Source organism: Tamandua tetradactyla, chromosome 20 (assembly GCF_023851605.1).
Source record: "Tamandua tetradactyla isolate mTamTet1 chromosome 20, mTamTet1.pri, whole genome shotgun sequence".
NCBI classification, from domain to species: domain Eukaryota; kingdom Metazoa; phylum Chordata; class Mammalia; order Pilosa; family Myrmecophagidae; genus Tamandua; species Tamandua tetradactyla.
Window position 1 is genome coordinate 31,338,457 of NC_135346.1, and position 23,026 is coordinate 31,361,482.

A 23,026-nucleotide genomic window follows, 5' to 3' on the forward strand; every position below is an offset into this window, starting at 1 on the left:
CAGAAGTCTGAAATGAGTCTCACTGCACCAAAATCAAAGGGTCAGCAGGGCTCTTCTGCCTCCTTTTTCCAGTTAAAATCCACAATAATCTCCCCATCGCAGAGTCAGCTGAACTAGCAACACCAATTCCACCCACAACTTCCGTTCCCCTTTGCCGTGTAGCCTAATGGGGATTGGGATGTAGACCTGTTTGGGGAGGCCGTGACTGTGCCTTCTTGTTGGAGCGATCCCAGCCCAGTCTGGACGGCCACTCGCTGGTGTGTTATCGAAGGGATGTCCGTGCCTGGTAAGGGATCAGACTGTATCAGAAGTTTTTAAATTTTTAAACAGCTGAGGTGCTTTTTTGAAAGAGAAAATTGTAGCCAGACAAAGGCAGGGGCAGAGGGTATTCTGGAGTTGGGAGTGGAGGCCTGGACTCTCACCAGCTCTACTCCTCCTCTCTGTCCCACATCCTGTCTTGGAACCCTAAATTCCTTGACACACGAGGTGAAATCCCAGCCCAGCTGCTCTCAGAGGTCCCAAGAGTCCAGCGATTCTAATAGGTTGAGTTTGTAGCACATCAGACTCTCCACGTCCTCCACAGTGGGGTCCACCCAGCGAATCTCTCCAGCCTCCCAGCGGGGGGCAGCCCCTCAGAGAAGCCCTGGGTGGTGTGGCTTATAATAGCTGAGCACTGGGGACAGCCTAGATGTCCATCCATAGGGGAGCAGCAAAATCCCTCCGATGTATCCACTCACCAGATGTGGTTGAAAAGAATCAGCTTGATCTCCAAATCCAGCCAGGGAAATCTCTACAAAACTGACACTGCGGTGCGATACCATTTGTGGAAAGAGAATGACACACAGCATATATTTGTCTACTCTAAGATAGATATCTCTCACTCCAAACTGATAACAGTGGTTCTGGAGGAAGGGGAGGATTCTGGGAAGTTTTCTCAGGAGACATTAACCTTGGCTGAAACTTTAAAAAAGTTTATGTATCATTGGTGTATTGAAAGTCATAATAAAAAATACCTAAAAATGAAGTGGTACCCAGACTGCTGGGGTTGATGTGAAGGCCTGGAGGCCAAGCCTGCTACCCTTCTCCCAGCCCTTAGGGTCCCCTCAGGGGTAAGGCCCTCGGGCGGTGGGGAACGGAGCACTTCTTGCCTTACTATGGTAATCCTGAGCTGAGGGTCTCAACTCTGCCACACGCTTATTTTAAGCACCTCTCTGCCCTCCGCCCCCAAGCCTTCTCACAGATGGGGGAGTGAGAGTTAACTCCCCCCGTACTGGGAAAACCTGCATCGCGTGCCTCCTGATGTGATGTGAGATTCTGGACAAGTGCACATAATCTGCATCTTGCCACAAGGAAATGGCAGACACACCTGAACTCTAAAAATATCTAAGTCATGAAATGTAAAGACAGATTGAGAAACAGTTCAGAATGGAAGGAAACTGAAGAGACCTGGCTCAAATGCCACGTGTAATCCTGGAGGGGCCCTGAGCCAGGACACGTTAGCTATGAAGTACACCTTAAGGACAGGTGGTGAAATTTGTATACGGACTATGTCGATCAGAAAATATTATTGTATCAATGTTGAACTTCCTGATTATGATTATCTTACTGCTATGCAAAAGAATCTCATTGGTCTTAAGAAGAACATGCCGAAATACTTAGGCATAAAGGGGAAAAAATGGAGGAGCTGAACTCTGGAGGGTCAGAGTGGTACTTGTGAGGGCCATGCCAGTCTGTGTCCACCAGGGGGCGCTATCATCCCACCTTTCACAAGCTAGAGGCCATATGAATAAAAAACAGGCCTGGTAGTTAATAGTGGTGAGGTATTAATATTATTATTACTAATGTCAATACATTAAGTAATATAAACACTTTGTGTCAGGCAGGCCCTGTTTGTCAAGTACTATCTACTTTCATCCTTGCAATAACCCTCTAAAGAAGGAATTATCATCATTTCCACTTTATAAATGAGGAATCCAAGGTTCAGAGAGGTAAAGTAACTCTGCCGGGGTCACACAGCTAGAAGTCCTCAGTCCCTGAGGCTTTACAGCCCAAAGTCTCCTGGACAGGACTGTCTCTTGGGACTGTGGCCGGGAATGTGCCCTTGCTTTGGAAGCTGAGAAATGCAGTGTCTTGGAGGCAGGCTGGGGAGCCCTCACAGAACCTGGCCCTGCCCCTCTCTGACGCCAGGGACTGAGCAGTCCTGGCGAGCCTCCAAAGGGCGTATATAAATATATGAATCTATATTCATATTTTGCATACATGCATATGGTTTTGAAAATACATGCATATGGTTTTGAAAAACCAAGCAGTACAACAAGGTCCTACAGTGAGAAATTTCTCCCTATAATCCATGCCCCTGTCTCTCAGCTTACCTCTTGAGGAAACCACCATTACCAGTTTCTGTGGATCTTTCCAGAAATTGTTTTGTGTATCCTAGCAGCTAAGAACATATAGAAACCCTGCTGGCTTGCACCGCTCACAATGTCCTGCACCTTGCTTTTTCATGGGTGCCTTCATGGAGGGTTATTTGCTGCTTCACGTGGCAGGGGATGGAGGTGCTGCCTCCCCCAGAGGTACCTGCGGGGGCCCTGCTGCCCTGGGGCGCCTTTCAGGGAGGGAGAGGGGAGCCGGAGCTTGGACTCCCCAGCCTTTGTCCATTCTGGAGGCTGCCTTTGATGGGATGAGGTAGAAAGCACTGTAGTCAGAACATGCACTGTTGGGCGGATGGTTTCAAGCACAGGTTCATGTTGTCTGTGTGACCTTGGCCAGGTGCTTCATGGATCTGAGCTTGGCAAGATGGGGGTGGTAGAGGACCCGGGGAGCAAGGCTGTTGGAAGGAGGAAGGCGATACTATTTTTTGTTTGTTTGTTTACAAATATATTGAATATCTAGAGGAAAAAAAAAGATTAAAAATGCAAACAAAAATATTGACTGTCTGTCAAGATTACTATTTTCCTCTTTCCCTTCTCTTTGTGAATTTCCTTGTCTATTGTGCTTGCTTGTTATTCCTGATGAGTTTTCTTATTTAATTAACATGTTTCCACCTGGGAAGCCATCCGCCTAGGCTTGCTGCACAAAGCTGATGGGATTCTGGGCATCAGACCCAGGAACCACCCACGTCTGAGCCTGGGCCCGGGCAGGGGCTGGCACAGCCATCTTTGCTCTGAGGTTAACGAGGATGGGCTGAGCGGCCAGGAAGTTCCACCAGTGTGGGAGCTTATTGCGTTTTATTGTTCTTTTCGAGACCCATGAGATGGAATTGGCTGGGTGATGTGGGACACTGTAAATGATTCCGCATATATAAATACAGTGTTTAAGGTGATTGTGCGATTTTGTTTTGTTCTTAATTGAGATATAATTCACATACTATAAAATTCATATTTTATGCTGTACAAGTCTGGTTTTTCGTATATTGTGCAAACAATTTGAAATTTATTGCTTTCTTGTATATATGTTATTTTTCACAAAAAGGTTGTGATGATTAAAAAAAGTTTATTCCTTCTAGCCTCCTATAATATGTTAATAATATTATTATTCATGTTAATAAAATAAAACATCTGGAATAACAAGCAAGCACAATAGACAAGGAAATTCACAAACAGAAGGGTAATAGCAAAATAGTAATCTTGACAGTATTCAGTGTATTTGTAAACAAAACAAAATAGCATCGCCTTCCTTCTTCTAACAGCCTTGTCCCCTGGGTCCTGTTACCATCCCCATCTTACTGACACCTAATTCCCGGACATTTTCATCACCCCCAAAAGAATCCCTGTACCCACTAGCAGTGCCTCCTCTTCTCTCTCCTCAGCCCCTGGCAGCCACTGACCTACTTTCTGTCTCTATGGATTAGCCTAGTCTGGACGTCTCATATAAAATGGAATCACAGAAAATGTGGCCTTTTGTACCTGCCTTTTTTCACTTAGCATGATGTTTCCAGGTTCATCCCTGTTGTAGCATGTATCAGTACTTCATCATTTTAAAAATAATTGAATAGTGTTTCATTGTATGGATATACTACCTTTTGCTTATTCATGCATTAATTGATGAACTTTTAGTTGTTTCCACTTTTTGGCCACTGTGAATAATGCTGTTATGGACATTCATGTACAAGCTTTTACATAAACGAATATTTTCAATTTTCTTGGATACATACTTTAGAATGGATTTGCTGGTCATATGGCAAGTCTATGTTTAACTTTATGTGGTACTGCCAGATGTTTTCCACAGTGGCTGAACATTCCCGCAAATTTCTCCACATCCTCACCAACACTTGTTAACTTCTGTTTTTTTAATTTCTAAAAAAATTATATCCATCCTAATGGGTATGTAGTTATTTCATTGTGGTTTTGATTTGCATTTCCGTAATGGCTAATGATGTTGAATGTCTTCTCATGTGCTTTTTGGCCATTTGTGTATCTTCTTTGAAGAGATGTCTATTTAGATCTTGGCCCATTTTTTTTTAACATTGTTTTTGAATAATATAACATATATACAAAGCAAAGAAAGAAGAAGGCAATAGTTTTCAAAGCACTCTTCAACAAGTAGTTATAGGATAGATCCTAGAGTTTGTCATGGGCTACCCTACCATCCTCTCAGATTTTTCCTTCTAGCTGCTCAAGAATATAAGAGGTTAGAAGGAATAAAGATTTTTTTTTATCATGACAATCGACTTTTTTTCCCTTTTTGTGAAAAATAACATATATACAAAAAAGCAATAAATTTCAAAGCACAGCACCATAATTAGTTGCAGAACAGATTTCAGAGTTTGGAGGGGTTACAATTCCACAATTTTAGGTTTTCGCTTCTAGCTGCTCTAAGGTACTGGAGACTAAAAGAGGTAATCATATTCATTTGTCAAATCCTATCTTCTCTGTATAACTTCAACATATCACCTTTGATCTTTCCATCCCTCTCTTTTGGGGTATTTGGGCTATGGCTATTCTAACTTTTTCATGTTGGAAGGGGCTGTCAATAATAAGAGGTAAGGAGATGGAACTATTTGATGTTCTAGAGAGGCTGGGTCCTCTAGGTTTCAGGAGTTATCTGGTCCAGGGACCCATCTGGAGATTGTAGGTTACTGGAACGCTACTCTAGTGCATGGAACCTTTGTAGAATCTTATATATTGCCCTAGGTGTTCTTTAGGATTGGCTGGAATGATTTTGGTTGGGCTTGGCAAGTTATGATAGGTAGCAATGGCTAACTGAAGCTTGCATAAGAGCAACCTCCAGAGTGGCCTCTCGACTCTATTTGAGCTCTCTCCGCCACTGATACTTTATTAGTTACACTTCTTTTTCCACCTTTTGGTCAGGATGGAATTATTGATACTACGGTGCCAGAACCAGACTCATCCCTAGGAGTCATCTCCCACGTCACCAGGGAGACTTTCACCTCTGGATATCATGTCCCACATAGAGGACAATGGTTTCACATGCAGAGTTGGGCTTAGCGAGAGTGAGGCTTGGCCCATTTTTAAATTGGATTATTTGTCATTCTATTACTGAGTTGTAATTGTTCTTTGTATGTTCTAGATGCAGGTCTCTTATCAGATATGTGATGTGCAAAACCATTCTCTGGGTTGTCTTTTTAATTTCTTGATGGTGTCCTTTGAAGCACAAACATTCATAATTTTGATGATGTCCATTTTGTTTTTTCTTCTGTGGCTTGTGCTTTTGGTGTCATATCTAAGAACCTATTACCTTATCCAATATCATGAAGATTTACACTTATATTTTCTTCTAAGTGTTTTATAGTTTTAGCTCTTACATTTAGGTCTTTGATCCATTTTGAGTTAATTTTCTATCTGGAGTCAGTTAGGTACAACTTCATCCTTTTGCATGTGGATTTCCAATTACCCCAGCACCATTCATTGAAAATACTATTCTTTCCCATTGAATGGTCTTGGCATCTTTGTCCAAAGTCAATTGGCCATAAATATGAAGGTTTATTTCCGGACCCTCAATTGTATCCCATTGGCCTCTATGTCTGTCCTCACATCAGTACCACATTGTCTTGATTTCTGTGGCTTTGTGGTAAGATTTTTTATTGGAAAGTGTGAGTCTTCCTACTCTTTTTTCAAACTTGTTTTGGCTATTTTGGGTCCCTCATATTTCCATATGAATTTTAGGATCAACCCTGCCACATCCTGCCCCAAGGAATCTGGGTGGGGAAACTTGGGCTAGTTCTTGGGGCCTGGTCTGCAGAAGGAAACAAAGTCCATAGTCAGGAGGGAGTTTCTGGCCTGGGCTGTTCCCCCAGGACCTTGGACCAGTGGCCCATGATATTGGAGACATGGGGCCTGGCCCCCTGCTCCTGGGCTATCCAGGGCATTGCCTGTTGTCGGTCAGGGAGAGTCCTGACAAACCAAAGGCCCTGGCATCATTTCCCCCTGACCCGGGGGCTCTACTGCTCCTCCACTGCCTGCTTTGCTCCTGTCATTCTCTCCACCGAGTCTGTTCTTCTCCAGTTCCACCCTCCACACCCTCCTTGTCCTCCACTGCACCTTCTCCAGAAAGGCTGCTGTGAGCCCCACCCTGGCTCCTGCTTTCAGCGAGTCCTCTCTTTTCTCCAAGCCCCTCCAGCACCCTCTCCCTGGACTGTGCTGCCCGAGAAGACTCAAACCTCCGGCACTGAGCTTGGATGGTTGACATGGGGGTCTGGGCCCCTCACAAGGTGATGAGCTTCCCAAGGGCTCCCACCCCCGTTGGGCACCAAGTATAGGGTGGCACCTACTGCCTTGCAGTGACTGCATCCTGTGGCTGGGTGAACAGACAGGGGGCAGGAGTTGAAGACCATCTGTCACTCCCTGGGTGACTGTCCCTGCCCCACATTCTACCCAGGAACTCTGGGCCAGAGGACCCCATATCCACCTGGGCCAGACATCTGGCCTCAGAATCTACTGGGAATTGTCTAAAATTCAAATAACCAGGTCCCCCTGACCCTGATTCTCATTCACGAGCTCTGGGAGGGGGCCCAGGAATCTCAGATTCACCATGCTCCCAGGGGTTCTGCTGTGTAGCCAGGTTTGGGAGCTCCTGGGGCTGGCAACTCTAACTTGGTGCTTTCTTCTTTTATGGGTTATATTATAAATTATTCTATTGTACCGTGTGCTTGAATTATGGATAGATATATTACAGACATGAAGGCCCAGGGCTTAGATTTATAAATTAATCATGATGTGGTGAAGCTAGGAAGGCCCATCTAGTCTATTTCCTCTCTTCCCCATTTTACAGATGGGTAAATTGAGGCCAAGGTGCATAAGTAATTGTGCTCAGCTGGCTCTGAGGCTCCTTGGCACCTAAGCTCCCTCCCACTTGGGCTATAAACGTGCCCAGCTCTCCCTCATGATTCTCTAACTCATGGTGCCTGGCTGGCTCCATGGCAGCCAGTGGACTAAAGAGGGGGTGGGGGCAAGTCCTCAGGGGCCGGCTCAGCCCCCACTAGGCCCCGCAGCCTGAAGGAAGGCCAGCGCCATCGGCACAGCTGGAATGGGTTACCAGCTGCTTATGGGTCTTTGCCTCTGGGGTTTATAGTTCCGCCTTTGGGTCTGCTTTGCATCCCCTAATTAGAACAGTGCCCCAGGAGGTGGCAGGGGGTGGGGGTACCGCTGGATGGGGAGCAGGGCGCTGGGCCTGCCACCCCCCCCCCCGTGTCATTCCAACAAGAACTTCTGCCCCTTCACAAGGACACAGGAAGGACGGCAAGATGGTGCAAATTAAAAGCAGGTGAGAAAACAGACACACAGGCCTGGGGAGAAAATGGAGGCTGAAAATGCAGCCTGCCATGACGCAGACATTTGGTATGGGCAAAAATTGGGGCCAGATCTTTCCTTTTTATGAAAATAATTTTTTTCATCACAAAAGTTATATATCTCCATTGTGAAAAGTGTAGGAAATGCAGACATATAAGAAGAAAATAAAAATGTCTTGTCATCCCACCCCAGGGATAACCATTGTTTTGTTTTGTTTTTTAATTTTTATTAATAAAACCAGTCAGCATACAACACAAACATTCTTTTTTATTATTATTATTAATTAACGGAAAAAAAGAAATTAACCCAACATTTAGAAATCATACCATTCTACATATGCAATCAGTAATTCTTAACATCATCACATAGATGCATGATCATCGTTTCTTAGTACATTTGCATCAGTTTAGAAGAACTAGCAACACAACAGAAAAAGATATAGAATGTTAATATAGAGAAAAAAAATAAAAGTAATAATAATAGTAAAAAAAAAAAAAGCCTACAGCTCAGATGCAGCTTCATTCAGTGTTTTAACATGATTACTTTACAATTAGGTATTATTGTGCTGTCCATTTTTGAGTTTTTGTATCTAGTCCTGTTGCACAGTCTGTATCCCTTCAGCTCCAATTACCCATTATCTTACCCTGTTTCTAACTCCTGCTGGACTCTGTTACCAATGACATATTCCAAGTTTATTCTCGAATGTCGGTTCACATCAGTGGGACCATACAGTATTTGTCCTTTAGTTTTTGGCTAGACTCACTCAGCATAATGTTCTCTAGGTCCATCCATGTTATTACATGCTTCATAAGTTTATCCTGTCTTAAAGCTGCATAATATTCCATCGTATGTATATACCACAGTTTGTTTAGCCACTTTTCTGTTGATGGACATTTTGGCTGTTTCCATCTCTTTGCAATTGTAAATAACGCTGCTATAAACATTGGTGTGCAAATGTCCGTTTGTGTCTTTGCCCTTAAGTCCTTTGAGTAGATACCCAGCAATGGTATTGCTGGGTCGTATGGCAATTCTATATTCAGCTTTTTGAGGAACCGCCAAACTGCCTTCCACAGTGGTTGTACCATTTGACATTCCCACCAACAGTGGATAAGTGTGCCTCTTTCTCCGCATCCTCTCCAGCACTTGTCATTTTCTGTTTTGTTGATAATGGCCGTCTGGTGGGTGTGAGATGATATCTCATTGTGGTTTTGATTTGCATTTCTCTAATGGCCAGGGACATTGAGCATCTCTTCATGTGCCTTTTGGCCATTTGTATTTCCTTTTCTGAGAGGTGTCTGTTCAAGTCTTTTTCCCATTTTGTAATTGGGTTGGCTGTCTTTTTGTTGTTGAGTTGAACAATCTCTTTATAAATTCTGGATACTAGACCTTTATCTGATATGTCGTTTCCAAATATTGTCTCCCATTGTGTAGGCTGTCTTTCTACTTTCTTGATGAAATTCTTTGATGCACAAAAGTGTTTAATTTTGAGGAGCTCCCATTTATTTATTTCCTTCTTCAGTGCTCTTGCTTTAGGTTTAAGGTCCATAAAACCACCTCCAATTGTAAGTTTCATAAGAAACATTTCCTCTAACTGTTTTATGGTCTTAGACCTAATGTTTAGATCTTTGATCCATTTTGAGTTAACTTTTGTATAGGGTGTGAGAGATGGGTCTTCTTTCATTCTTTTGCATATGGATATCCAGTTCTCTAGGCACCATTTATTGAAGAGACTGTTCTGTCCCAGGTGAGTTGGCTTGACTGCCTTATCAAAGATCAAATGTCCATAGATGAGAGGGTCTATATCTGAGCACTCTATTCGATTCCATTGGTCGATATACCTATCTTTATGCCAATACCATGCTGTTTTGACCACTGTGGCTTCATATATGCCTTAAAGTCAGGCAGCGACACAAACATTCTTAATGTATGAACATTCCATGCTTGGTGTGCAATCAGGGGCTCACAATATCATCACATAGTTGTATATTCATCACCATGATCATTTCTCAGAAAATTTATATCACTCCAGAAAAAGAAATAAAAAGAAAAAAGAAAAAACTCACACACACCATACCCGTTACCCCTCCCTCTCATTGACCACTAATATTTTCTTCTACCCATTTTATTTTAACATGTGTTCCCCCTATTATTTATTATTTTTAATCCATATTTTTGCTCATCTGTCCATACCCTAGATAAAAGGAGCATTAGAACAAGGGATAACCACTGTTTACATTTTAAGACGTTCCTCTCTGTTTTTATGTATAGAGTTGTTTTTGTAGAGATGAGAATAGACCACCTATTGTAATTTGCAACACTCTTTTTAGTCATGATAAACGTTATTAAATATTTTCCACATCATTATGTTATTTCCATTTTTGAAATTATAATTCAGGGTTATTGTGAACGAAGCAACGAAGTACACAAAATCTAAGGCACAAGTTTCCCCCTTTGCCATCACCGGGGTGACACTTGTAACTCTCTGGTGGGAATCCTTCAGACACGGTCCATGCACATGACAAACGGATGTGCATGGACCGGCTGTGTCAGTTTATTTAACTGATCCCCTCACATTGGGCATGAAGTTAGGTATAAAGCTGTGGCTTGAAGTCCACAGGCAGCCAGTGTGACTAGGGAAACCATCCCTGCCAGGAGACCTCATCAGTGCGTTGGAATCAACAACGTCCTCAACAACATGCTGGCAGGAGGTGCGGAAACAGGTTCCACTTGGCTGTTTTCTTGTAAAGTCATGTTTGCTTTCATTTTTAAATAATTAATACGAGTAATACACACTCATTGCAGAAAATTTTAAAAACACAAATTCAGCAAGCCTAAGAAAATTAAAATCGCCTGTAATATGGAGACAATCACTACCCCTGCAACGCACTATGCATCTGCAGGTGCTGCCTTCTCCCTATTGTACAGATGCTGAGCCCCAGGCTTTCAGGTGTGGCAACTTGCCCAGTGTCTGCCTGCTATGGGTGGCAGAGTCTATCTTTCAAGTCCACACTCTGAAGTACTCCTAGAGCTTCTTTTACACATTTGCCTGGAGGTCTTTCTCTCTCAATATGATTTTTTAAAAACTTTTTTTATTAATTAAAAATAATTAACAAACTAAACATTAAGATATCATTCCATTCTACATATACAATCAGTAATTCTTAATATCATCACATAGTTGAATATTCATCATTTCTTAGAACATTTGCATCGATTTAGAAAAAGAAATAAAAAGACAACAGAAAAAGAAATAAAACAATAACAGAGAAAAAAAAGATTATACATACCATACCCCTACCCCTCACTTTCATTTACCACTAGCATTTCAAACTAAATTTATTTTAACATTTGTTTTTTTACATGGGCAAGCACCGGCATGGCAGGAGAGAACTCTGCCACTGAGCCACCACTGCCTGCCCTCAAGATGAATTTTGGGGCCCTTCATTTCTTTTTTCTTTTTTAGAGAAATTGGGGGATTATGGAACAATCATACTTAAAATATAGGACTCCCCTCATACCACCCCATTATTAACACTTTGCATCGGTGTGGAACATGTGTTGCAATTGATGACAGCACATTTTTATAATTGTCCTATTAACTGTAGTCCATGGTTTAACTTAGGTTTTACTGTGTGGTGTAATTCCAGGGATTTTTAAAATGTTTATTCTCTTACTATACGACCTAACATTTCCCCTTCTAGTCACATTCAGATACATATTTCAGTGCTGTTAATTGCATTCACAATGTTATACCGTCATTGGTACCACGGTCCATCACCAAAACATTTCCATCACTCCAAATAGCAGTGTCCACTGTAGGCGCTCCCTTCCCGTCCCCTCTTCCCATCCCCCACAGTGTTTTATTATCTGCCTTTTTTCACTTAGTGATAAATTATGACCACCTCCTGGTGTCGTTAGATATTCTTCTTGGCATTCAGTTTTGTGAATGTACCACACTTTGTTTATCTGCTGATTGTGCGGGTTATTTTAGATTTTTTTAGTAGCATAAACAGAGTCTGGCTGAACATTTGAGGGGCTTAACCCTGGAGCATGTCCGCAGTCATTTCCATGAAACTCGGTCTCTGAGGGTCCTCACTGGCCCATCACCCCAAACCGAAGGTGTGAGGGAGATTCCAGGGCGCCTGAGACGCGGGCACCCAGCTGTGGTGCGGCTCAGCGAGGTGGAGGCCTCCCCCGACCTGAGGCTGCAGGGGCAGCGTGCCCATCGTGCGGCCCTCCAGAGGCCTCTCCGCTCAGCTCGGAGGGCCAGCGAAAGACAGGCCCTCCGGCCAGGAGCCGGACAGGGCGCCCTCAGTGCCCCCTCGTCCACGCAGACCCACGAATGCAGCCCCGTTGGCTGGCTCCGCAGTGCAGCCCTGACGAGAGAGTTAGAGGAATGGATCTGAAGAGGGGGCGTCCCCATCTCCAATAGAGGGGAGTGGAAGCGTCCTTCCTCTCAGGAGTGGATTCTGAATTTGGGGCAACTCCTAAAGGAAAGGTGCACAGGGCCCCAGGGCTTTGCTTCAGCAGCACTCCAGGATGTTCCCGAGCTCGGGGGCCACAGAGGGACCCAACCCTGTTGGGGCAGGTCAGGTGTCCTGGCACATGGGAGCTCGGCTGAGCCCCGGGAGACCAGTTAGCCAAGCAAGAGAGGAGAGGGTTCCAGGTAGGGGCAAGGCAGGAGCACAGACTGGAGATAAAAGACTGAGTGCCAAGGGCTGCTGAGAACCCCGAGGCCCTGTCTGAAAAGGGGCTTGTCAGGGTGGGGGTGGAGGGGTGACAGGGCTGCAGACATTTCAGGGACCTCTGTGGCCTTGTGAGCCATGCATGGAGCCTGGACGTTATCCTGACCTGGCAGGAAGGCTGCACAGGTTAGGTATAGGAGACACGATGAGGTCTGTGCCTCCCCTTGACATTTGCTCTCCCTCCCCATTCTCAGACACCCAGGAGCTCCTTGTCCAGGTCAGGCAGTGCTGGGTGCTGGGAGTGAGGCGTGAGGAGAACAGGGTCCTCGGGCCCTCCGGACTGGGCCTCTAGAAGCTCTCTGGGCAGGAGTGGAAGCCCAGCAAGGATATCAGAAAGCACTACCCATAGCAGCCACGTCCTCTGAATCCCCTCAGGTGTGCCTCCCAGGCCTGCCATCCACAGGGAAGCTGGTACTTCTTCAACCAGGCAGGAAGACGCTTCCTGACAAGGGTGGTGGAGAGGGAGGAGCTTGTGCTCTGGAGTTGCATCCTGTGGCTTCACAGCCTGGCTCTGCTTCTCCCCTGCTGTGTGGCTTTGACCTGGTTGCTTACTCACTCTGAGCCATAGTTTAGTTGTCTGTAAAATGGAAACAGTGATAGATAGGAGGAGGGGGATTAAATGAGACGATGCATGTGATGCACAGAGCACAGCACCCAGTAAGTGCTGGGTGAATGTTAATTATTACTGTTGTCTCTAACCTGAAGTTCTCCTGCTGCAACAGAGATGGGGGCGGCAGGCCAGCCTCCTCCTGGTCTACCCCCTTCACCAGGCTGAGGTTGGTTTCTTAAGCTCTCTCTAGGAAGGCCCCTTTGAAGTGTGGTGGGAGCTGCAGAGACCCAGGGCCTGGGAGCTGATAAAACCCCAGGAGATCCAATGTCTGCTTTGCACGCACACAAATGCCACCCCTAACCTCCTGGAGGCCAGACTCCTTCCTCCCAGCCGCGGTCCCCTCTGCTCTCCCATTAAATCCCTTGTCCCCTGAAAAGCTGAGCTGGACACTGCACCATGCAGCATCTCAGTGAAGTTGCAGGGCACCCCCATGGGAGGACTGTTTCTCTCCTTTTTGTGGCACGCAGAGCCCAGGCTCAGAGAGGGTAGGGTAACTGGCCCAGCCTCCAACCTGAGCAGAGCCTTGACTTGCTGCTGGGTGGCCTATACCCCCAGGCCACCCCCTTCCCCATTCGCCTGGTGTCCCCTCGCACACTCCTCTCGCCCCGAGGCTGCCCCACCTGGCCTGGCCTGCGTGGAGGTGAGCGCCGTGGTGCTCTCACAAGGAGCCATTCATGCAGCCGGGCCGCTGATTGAAACCATGTGTGGTGCGGCCGGCCAAGGTGGCGGCAGCTCCGGAAGCCAGAGCTGGCCTGGGGCCTGTGGGTCCTGGGAGGACTGGGGCAGAGGGTCAGGCGGGCCCACAGGCCTACTAGGCTGGGAGGAGGCCCCGGGGAAGGACCCACCTCCTCCCATCACACACACACACACACACATACTCAAAGGGGTCCCCGAGTTGGGACCCAGACTCCTGTGCTGGGGACACATGAGGCAGCAGAGCACCCCCCTCCAGCTGAGAGGGGGCCTGGACCTGGAATTGCAAGGCCATTTCCCAGGCTGTTCAGAAGGGCAGGCACCCTCCCTCCCCCATGGGGTTTGGTTACTAGAGAAGGTGTGTGTGTGTGTGTGTGTGTGTGTGTGTGTGTGTGTTTGCATGTGCTGGAAGCGGGAAGGGTTTGCTAAAATTTGTGCAGGTTTTCCCCAAGCCCTGGGATTCCTGATCACTTCAGGGTTTGCTAACATGTCTGGGGTAGTGGTTATGCCACTGGGGGCTCGCTGAGCTGGGTTTTGAGTCCCACCTCTGCTGCTTCCTGGCTGCGTGAAGAGCCTCTCTGACCCTTCTCCTCCCTGACCAAATGAAAACTGAGGCCTGATCAAAGGTGATGAACAAAGGCTGGAGTTGCACTGGCCAGGGAGGGGTTTGGGGTACCCGTGGCTGCTCCTGCTGACTCGCTGCTCCCAACCACCAGTCCCAGGGCCTCCTGAAGTCATCTTGACCCTGTCTCCTGACCTCTGAGTTGCAGCCTGCTCGAGCAGTTGGGAGGGTGCTAAGCACAGGGTGTCTGAGTTTCCTCTGAGGCCTGAAGGTGCCAGTTAGAGGGGATGAGCAGGGAAGCATTGGATCCCCAGCTCAGTGAGAGATGCAACTGAATTTGCTGCCCCCTCCCAGGCCGGGAACAGAGCAAGGCATTGTTCACAGGGCCGCCTGCCCTGGCACAGGAGCCCCAGGAAGGGGTGGGCGGGTGGGTCAGGCCATGGCCGGCACTGACCACAGCCCTGGCTGTGCTGGGTCCCCTTGGGGGCCTGTTGCTCAGATGGGCTCTGGCTTCCCGAGGAATGCACATTTTACTGGGCAACCAGGGCCTTGAGCAGCTCGAGGCTGGGAAAAGGGACAGTTTGAGGACGTTTGTTCTGACTGGGTGCCTCGTCCAGTATGCTCTGGGAATCTCCTCGCCCAGTGAGAGCCAGTCCCCAAATAGGAGATCCCCAGATCCAGGGGTCCCTTGCCTCTACCCTGCACTCCAAGGCCAGGCCCTCCAACGTCAGACCTGGAAGAACTCTGCCCCTCCAGGCCTGATAGGCCAGAGAAGGGGGGGGTGGTCACATAGAGAGTTCCTGTGCAGAGCCCCATGGGGGACAGCTGAGGTCAGGTGACTGCTGTGAGGAGGGGCTGTGGCTGGTGTGAAACAGCCTGCCACACTTCCTCGCTGTGCGGCTGGACCAACCACACAACCTCGCCGTGCCTTGGTGCCTTCCTCCTAAAGCAGAGACGAGACTCCCCATCAGGCTGCAGGAAGACAAAGATGAGTTAGTGCTGCAGAGCCTCAGGGGCTTAAGTGCATGCTCTGGAGGCCGACTGAGTTCAAAGCCCAGCTCTTGCCTGACCAGCTATGTGACCTTGGGCAAGTCACTTTCTTCTAGAAAAGACTTAAGAACCAACCTGCCTCTTGGGACCATTGGGGAAAATACATCAGCTGGTATGTAGCAATGGGCTTGGCGTCTCGTTGGCCCACACTGTGATGGGTCGTCTTATGTGTCAGGCTGGGCAGGTTGTACTTTGTAATGAAACACTTACCTAGGTGTTACTGTACAGGAATTCTGTGGATGTGATTAGAGCATATAATCAGTTCACTTTGAGGAAGGGAGATGACCCTAGATAAACTGGGTGGGCTGGATTCAGTTAGCTGAAAGGCTGGAAGAGCAGAGCTGGAGATTTCCTGAGGCAGAAGTAATCCCACATGCGGACAGCATCTTCCACTGGTGCCCAGTCCAGCTTCCCCTCCCGACACCATGCACTAAGGATTCCAGATGTGCCCAGCCAGAACCCACCATCGTGTAAGCCAATTCTTTGCAACAAATCTCTTAATATATATCTCCTACTCAGAGGAGATAAATATTACTCATACTCTCCTACTCATGGAACCCTGACTAATACACGTTAAGCTATATTAATGATAGTAACAATAATTATTTTATTACCTTCTTTGAGAATTCCCCAGCAGTGGCCTGCACATAGCTGGCCCTTGACAATCACCATGGAGTCCTGTCTTGTAAGGGGAGGAGAAGTCACGTCAGTTTCTTCCATGACTCCAAAGAGCTCCAGGCAGTAAGGACACGGCACTTTCCCAGGCCCCAGCCCGGGCAGCCCCATGGCTCACCTAGCCTCCTGCCCCACAGCCAGGAGGGGATCTAAGAGCCTCACACACAAGCCTGCAGCACACCGGCCCACTCCAAACACTTCATATATAAACGAACTTAGTCCACACAATAGCCCCTTGAGGTGGCTGCAATGAGACTCCCCATTTCACAGAAAGGAAAACTCTTATGGGAAGCTCATGATTTGCCCCAACTTGAATTGCTGTCTACACCCCGTCTGCCTGGCAGCTCCTGGCCTGTTGCAGAAATGGAAAGAGTTTTGGATTGGCAGTGGTGAGTTCCTTTTTATCATTCCCTCTTTCACGAGATAGTTTCCTTTGACTTTCATCAGCGGGATCTGGGTTTGAATTCTGACTTTGACCTTTGAGTGTCTGAGTCATCTTTGACACTGAGTTCTGAGCACCTAGTAGGTGTTTCTTTTCTGGGCCTGTTTTCTCAGTTGCACAGCAGGGGCGGTGATATATTCTTTGAGCTTTTGGGGTGCCCAATAAATTGATTTCCTCTTTTTTCATTTCACTCCTGTTACTTACCTTGTAAATACTCCCTTCTCTCCTGACACTTCCCTCTCCCACTGGGTAGAAGGCGAGGAAAGGAAGCCTAAGGAAGGAAGAGGAGAGATTCAGGATCATAAAAAAGAGCAAGGACAAGGAGAGAGCCCGGGTTTGGGGATCAGGCAGACTCAGCTATTGTCTTGCTATGTGACAACCTCTTGGAGCCTGGGTTTTCTCATCTGTGAACACGAGGAGAGGACGCTCATTTCAAAGGCATGAAGACACAAGGTCACCGACCTGCAGTATTTGGGCAAGTCCGTGGGCGGGGGTGCAGGGACAGGGAAGGGACTCACCAGTGAGTGTTAGGGTCTGGCCCTCTTCCTGGGTGCCCCCAGGGAACCCCTTTCCCCAGGAACAGGCAGGGCCCATGACTCGGGCTGGTGTCTGCAGCCTGCGCCTTGGCGGGGCTCTGCGGGTTGGTAATAAATGAACAGGAAAGGAGATTCCATTACGCAGGAATGTCTGGGGAGGGGGTGGGAGGGAGCCAGCGTCTCTTCCCAGCACCAGCCAACCCTGCGGCCTTGATTGATGTGCCTTGCACCAGCGGCAGGGTCTGGCGGAAGGAGGAAGGAGGCCCTGCTGCTCACCCCTGTTGGAGCCCGGCCAGCAGCCAGATGTTCCCCGCCTTTGGGGAGCTGGGGTGGGGGGAGGGAAGGCCGGCCATGGGCCAGGGGGCAGCCGCCCAGATGTTGAGCCACTGCCTCCTTTCCCTCTGCAGCTGGGCTCAGGTGGCTTTGGTGCTGCTATTGACCTTTGGCCAGTGGCCGTGCCTCCCTGGGCTTTGACTGAGCAGAAGTGGGGCCGGTGGCCCTCGCCCACCCTGTCCTGCTAGAAGAGGCACACAGCTGCCCAGGAAAGGGCTTTAAGCTCCGAAGAGGAAAATGCCCCACTGCCCAAGGTCGCTGTGTTATTTGTCCGGAGCCACAGGGAGAGGTGAGTGACCAGGGCCCGTGAGGTGGCTGGGACTGAGACCCTGGGATCTGCACTCTGGAGGGTGGGGCCTGAAGGCCGGATCTGGGGCTGAAGATAGTGTTTCCAGCAGCCGAGATAGGCCCGAGGCTGGGTGCCTCACACACGCTCAGGCACCATGCTTGAAGCAAAGAGCCGCACGGGCCTCCCCACCATTTCATTATTAAACAAATATTAAGGAAAATAGGAAAAATATATATAAGGAACAACAAAAAAAGATTAATAAATATCATCTGAGATTCACCATGTAGAGTGATTAAATGCTGACATGGTGTGGTGTAAATTCTATTATGTATAGTCTGGTCCATGTATATAAAAATTAATGTATGTGTATTTTCCAAAGGTTGGGCTTATCGTAAACGTCTGGCTTCATAGTCTGCCTTTCTCCATGAACAGCATGTCATGAGCATTTTCCCATGTTAGGAACTGTAGATCCACATCAACCTTTTTAATGCTTTTCCATCCCGTAGCTGCCCTTTTATTGTTGGGTTTTTAGGTTATTTTTCAAAAGTTCCCCGATCGGGACCCCGTAGCGCTGGACCTCTGTGCCCACACCTTTGTACGTGTGTGGATTGTTTCCTTAGGATGAATTCCAAGAAGTGAAATTGTGCCGTTACGTCAAATGGGGGCCTTGTGTACACAGGGGCAAGCCAACCTCAGGAAGCCTGAGCCAATTTAACGGGCGCACACAGGCCCTCACTCCCCATCTCTGCCAACGCACCTCGCCCTGGAGGCTGCCCTGGGTGTCCACCGTGCCCTGCCCCTGCCCTCGGAGGGAGGCGGTTGGTGGTGCCTGCAGACAGCATCTCCTGCTGCCCCGAACACATCCTTCCCCACTGTTCTCCGGAGGAGCCCATGGTGGGAACAGTCCTGGAATGGAATTGAGAAGAGTTTGGATAAACCCATCTGTAAGCCAGAGAAGCTGGTACCACAGTTCTCTTCCAGTTCATACAGCCTGTGAATGAAAGCGCCTCCTCTATGATCCCGTTGGCCAGCAGGGATTTCTACAGCTCGTGTGGGGACTGCAGTGGGTGCAAGAGCAGGCCATCCACCAGGTGAGCACTTCCCATCAGGCATGGGCCTGTGCGGTGACAGGCCTGCTTACCTCCCAAAGCACGTGGGCTACAGGGCAGACATAAGGAAGAACTGGCTCGGGGGAGAACACCTCATCGTAGACTGAGCTACTTAGGAAGGCTTGGCCACTCTTTCTTTTTGGGGAGGGGGATGAGTGACAGAGTAGCATGAGCTGTGGCCTTTCAGAGAGGGGTTGGAGGAGGGGATGGAATTTGGGGGTTACATTTCAAAGGTTTCCCCCAAGAATCCTGTGAACTGCACTGAACCGACATGTGCATGACATTCATAGGCACACACTCTCATGGAGTCTTGCACACAAACCCACACATCTCCTAGGCCCCACATCCTCTTCCCTTCCTACTCTCACACACTCACACGCATGTGCACGTGTGCATGCACAATCAGTGAAGCCTACAACTTCACTGCTTCACACTCATTTGGTAACACACAGACCCACAATAGTAATTGTGATGGTAATAATTTTAATAACTCACATTCACTGAGCATTTACTATGTGCCAGGCTTTTTCCAAGCGTGGTCCGCTCCTCGCCACAGCCTTTAAGCGATAGGCAGTACCATCAGCCCCGCTGTGCAGATGAGTTAAATAACCTGCCTGAGGTCACAGAGGAGGTGAGCAGAGGCCACCCTCAGCCCACACACCCTCTCCCAGGCCCCCGACATGCCCTGGCCCACTCACGCCCTGCACTGCGCCTGCACAGCAGCCCCGCCCCACGCCTTGACTGGCCCAGCCCTTGGTACACAGTTAAACAGACCCGGCTTGTCCAGAATCAGACAGCTGAAGACCCAGTAAACCCCAGGCTGCAAACCACCTTCTTGGCCTCTTGTCGGGACCCAGAGTTTCCGCTAGCCCTGAGCTTCCGGACCAGGTGGGGGCAGCAGGTCTCACCCCCACCACGCCCACCCAGCATGTCTCAGGGCCCTTTACCTCTCTTCCCTCACTTCTCTCCTTCCTTCCCCTCTTTTTCCTCCTTTGCCCACCCCCACCCCACACGCCCCAGGCCCAGCCTCCTGGCCGGTGCTGGGGTCAGCCCTGGGTCCAGGTTCCCGCCCCAAGGTCCGGAGAGCTCACCCACTCAGGTGGGCCTAGAAGGAAGGGGCTCACACAGGGTCACACAGGAGCAGGGACTGAGCCAGGCCGAGTAGCTAAGCCGCCCTACCCCCAGACAAGGGTGTTTATCTGGGGAGCTAAAGTGCAGGCACGTGGGAGCTAGAGCGCAGCACGCCAGGAGAAGGAGCCGTTCCAGGGGGCGTGTGCTGCCTCCCAAATCCATGGCTCAGCTGTGAGCACACAGGAGGACTGAGTGGCTCTAGTACCAACCGCAGCGTCAATGCACGGGCACTTGCTAGGGCCGGGCTCTTCCCACACTCTCCCTTACTTAACCTGGTGATAACCCAGTAGGGCAGATGCTATCGCTGCCATCTTTCCCCGCTTTACAGGTGAAGAGACCAAGGCTCACAGCCAGCCTATGGCAGAGCTGGGACTCAAGCCCAGGTCTGTTTTCTGAAAAGCCCCATCTCTCCCACCAGGCTCCACTGCTTTGGGTGGAGGCGCTGGGACAACAGGTGAGGGTGCTGGGGAGGAGCTGGGATTCGAGCCGGCCTGAGAGGATGGGTGGACATGGGGAAGGGACAGGAGCTTCCTGGAAGTAGGCAGTGCCAGATCCCTGGCCGGAGGCGGGCATGTACTGGTGAGTTCCGGACCAGAGAGGGCAAGGGCAGTCCAAGAGGAAGCGGTGGTTCGGGGAGCCCTGAGAGAGTGTGGCACCCCTCACTTATTCCTTGAGGGAGGGCAAGCCTGGCTCTGCTACCCAGGTCTGGGGCATTCATGCAGGCATTGTCAGGGGAGCCACAGGCATCCCTGAGCTGGGCAAAGGTCTCCTTGGCATCACTAAGCAGGCCCCGTTGCTAACCATGGAAGGAGAGGCCCAGAGGCCCCGGTGGCCACACCACCCCCAGTGAGGAGCATGGTCAGGGGCAGTGCAGGTACCAGGCCCTGAAGGTCCCCAGCTGCATGGGCGTCACTCTTCCTCGTCTCCCGGGCAATTGCAGGGCAGTGTGCCAGGCTGGCAGAAGTGAGTGCCAGGCAGAGGCTTCCCTCAGCCACGGCAGACCTGGTGGGGCTGGAAAATAAGGAAAGGAGAAGGGAAGCCCTACCTCCACCAGTCGCCTCTCTCTAGGGTGGGGCAGAAGATGCCAGAACTGTGATATGCTCAGTTAAATCCCCAAATTGCAGAGGTTAGAATTACACTGCAGTAGAACCAGTAAACAATTCAAATAGGAACTTCCCAAGCCACAGACCACATGGGGCACAGCTGCTTGATTTCCCTTCTTCTGCTGTTTAAACACCTCCTTCTCCTTCCGATCTCAGCTCAAGTGACTCCTCCTCTGGGAAGCCTTCCCTGATATACACCCCCACCTCTGCCACACACTGGAGAGATGATCAAATGCTTACAGAACCAGGGCTTCTCCTGTTGTAGTTTGTAATTATACACTCATGTGTAAGATTATTTTATTGATTTTTGTGTCCCTTCCAAGAGCTGTCCCTGACAGGATAGGAGATGTGTCACTCATAATCACCAGAATATCCTAAGGCCCTGCATATAAGTAAGACCTCAACAGATATGTGTTGGACAAATAGGTGGGTAGATGGATGGTAAGCTGCTGAATGAGTGGGTGGATGGATGGATGGGTGGATGGACGGATGGGTGGGTGGATGGACGGATGGGTGGATGGACGGATGGGTGGATGGACGGATGGGTGGGTGGATGGATGGGTGGGTGGATGGATGGATGGGTGGATGGACGGATGGGTGGATGGATGGATGGAAGGATGAATGTGTGGGAGGATGGTTAGATAGTTGATCGAATGGGTGTGTGGTTGAACGGGTGCTAGGTGGGTAGGTGGATTAATAGATGGGTGAGGGGTTAATTACGTGGGCAGATGGATGGAAAGATGAATAGGTGGGTGTGTGGATGGAACCTTAAAATGTTAGGCTGTTAGAATGTTATTAATCATGAAACTCTAGAGTGCTAAAGCCATATAATTTTTATCATATTAGAATAAGACACAGCTCAACATCATAATTAGGAGAAACAATTACAGAGCTCAACTCCCTCTTATAAGAGATGAGCAGATAGATGCTGAGAGGTAAAGTAGATTTCTTTAAGGGCACACAGCAAATTAGCACACACTCTGGGAAAGGATTCAAAAGTCTTCCTTCCAATCCTGTCTCTTCTGTGCTTTCAGTGTCACAACCTCAGCAAGTTGTTGGGCCTCCATTTTGTCTTTAAAAGCAGAGGTCAGACCATAAGAGGGTCTCTTCCCGGGTCACATCTAGGGTTTCGCCTGCATTCTGGGGGAGGCCAGCCTCACTGGGCTTTGTCAGGCCCGGGTATGGTTACCCCTTCCTTCACCTTTTCCAAAGCCCCTGGGGCTGTCAGGGGAACACCGGCCCCCTGGGGGAGGTCCCAGCCTGCAATGGGGGGGACTAGCCTCCCCTTGAGCCTGGCCACTAGTCCCCTAGGGGCTTGGTATTTTCCACACAGGTGTGCCCCAACAGGGACTGCGGGGCATGGAAGGGCCACTGGGTGATTTCCTGGCTCCACTGCCTGGAACATCCTCCTGCCACCCAGACTCCTGCAGAAGCGGGGTGGGGGCGGTGTGCAGCCGCAGAGAGCTCCCCCAGAGCCAGCTTCGGGTTTCTGTCCCAGCTCGGAGGAAAAGGGGCCCCACATGTTGGCAGGAGGAGACCTCTGTGGCAGCCGCAAAAGAAAGTGGATCTTAATTGTGTTCAGAGAGGCCCCAGATACAGGACAGAGAGCGAATCTCATCCTCTCTCTCTCTCAATCTTTGTGTCTGTGTGAGACAGAGAGAGAGACAGAGAGAGAAAGCAAGAGGGAGAAAGAAAAAAAAGAGGAAGAGAGGAGAAAGAGCCAAGCCGCATGGCAGAGGTGCAGGGCACAGGGAGGGTGCAGAGGCGAGGAAGCAGGGGAGGCACTGGCAGGGGATGGAAATGAGCCATCAACTCAGCCTGAGGTCTTTGGACTTTATCCTCTAGAGAATAAGGAACAACCCCCACCCCCCACCCCGCAAGGCTTTCACATTTAATTGACTTGACATTAAAAAAAAAAAAACATTGCATGCTCATTGTAAAAAAAAAAAAGTACAACTGGGTGTTCAATATAAAGTAAATTTCCCTTCCCTCTCTTTTCT

The 23,026-nt window shown here is 48.9% G+C and overlaps 2 protein-coding genes across 4 annotated transcripts in view; both read left to right on the forward strand.

Moving 5' to 3' along the window:
• NDST1 (N-deacetylase and N-sulfotransferase 1) overlaps window positions 1-16,994 on the forward strand; it is an 86,425-nt gene extending 69,431 nt beyond the window's left edge. For all 3 annotated transcript variants that reach the window (XM_077137410.1, XM_077137411.1, XM_077137412.1), the window contains 2 exons: window positions 16,354-16,472; window positions 16,779-16,994. In XM_077137410.1, coding sequence (XP_076993525.1) covers window positions 16,354-16,472; window positions 16,779-16,969 — 310 coding nt within the window. In that variant the 3' untranslated portion in view covers window positions 16,970-16,994. The remainder of the gene's footprint in view (window positions 1-16,353; window positions 16,473-16,778) is intronic.
• A 476-nt stretch (window positions 16,995-17,470) lies between these two features.
• The window catches only part of SYNPO (synaptopodin), a 68,971-nt gene continuing 63,415 nt past the window's right edge, over window positions 17,471-23,026 (forward strand). The window contains exons 1-2 of the mRNA XM_077137415.1: window positions 17,471-17,683; window positions 18,304-18,774. The gene's annotated coding sequence lies outside the window, so the exon portion shown is untranslated. The remainder of the gene's footprint in view (window positions 17,684-18,303; window positions 18,775-23,026) is intronic.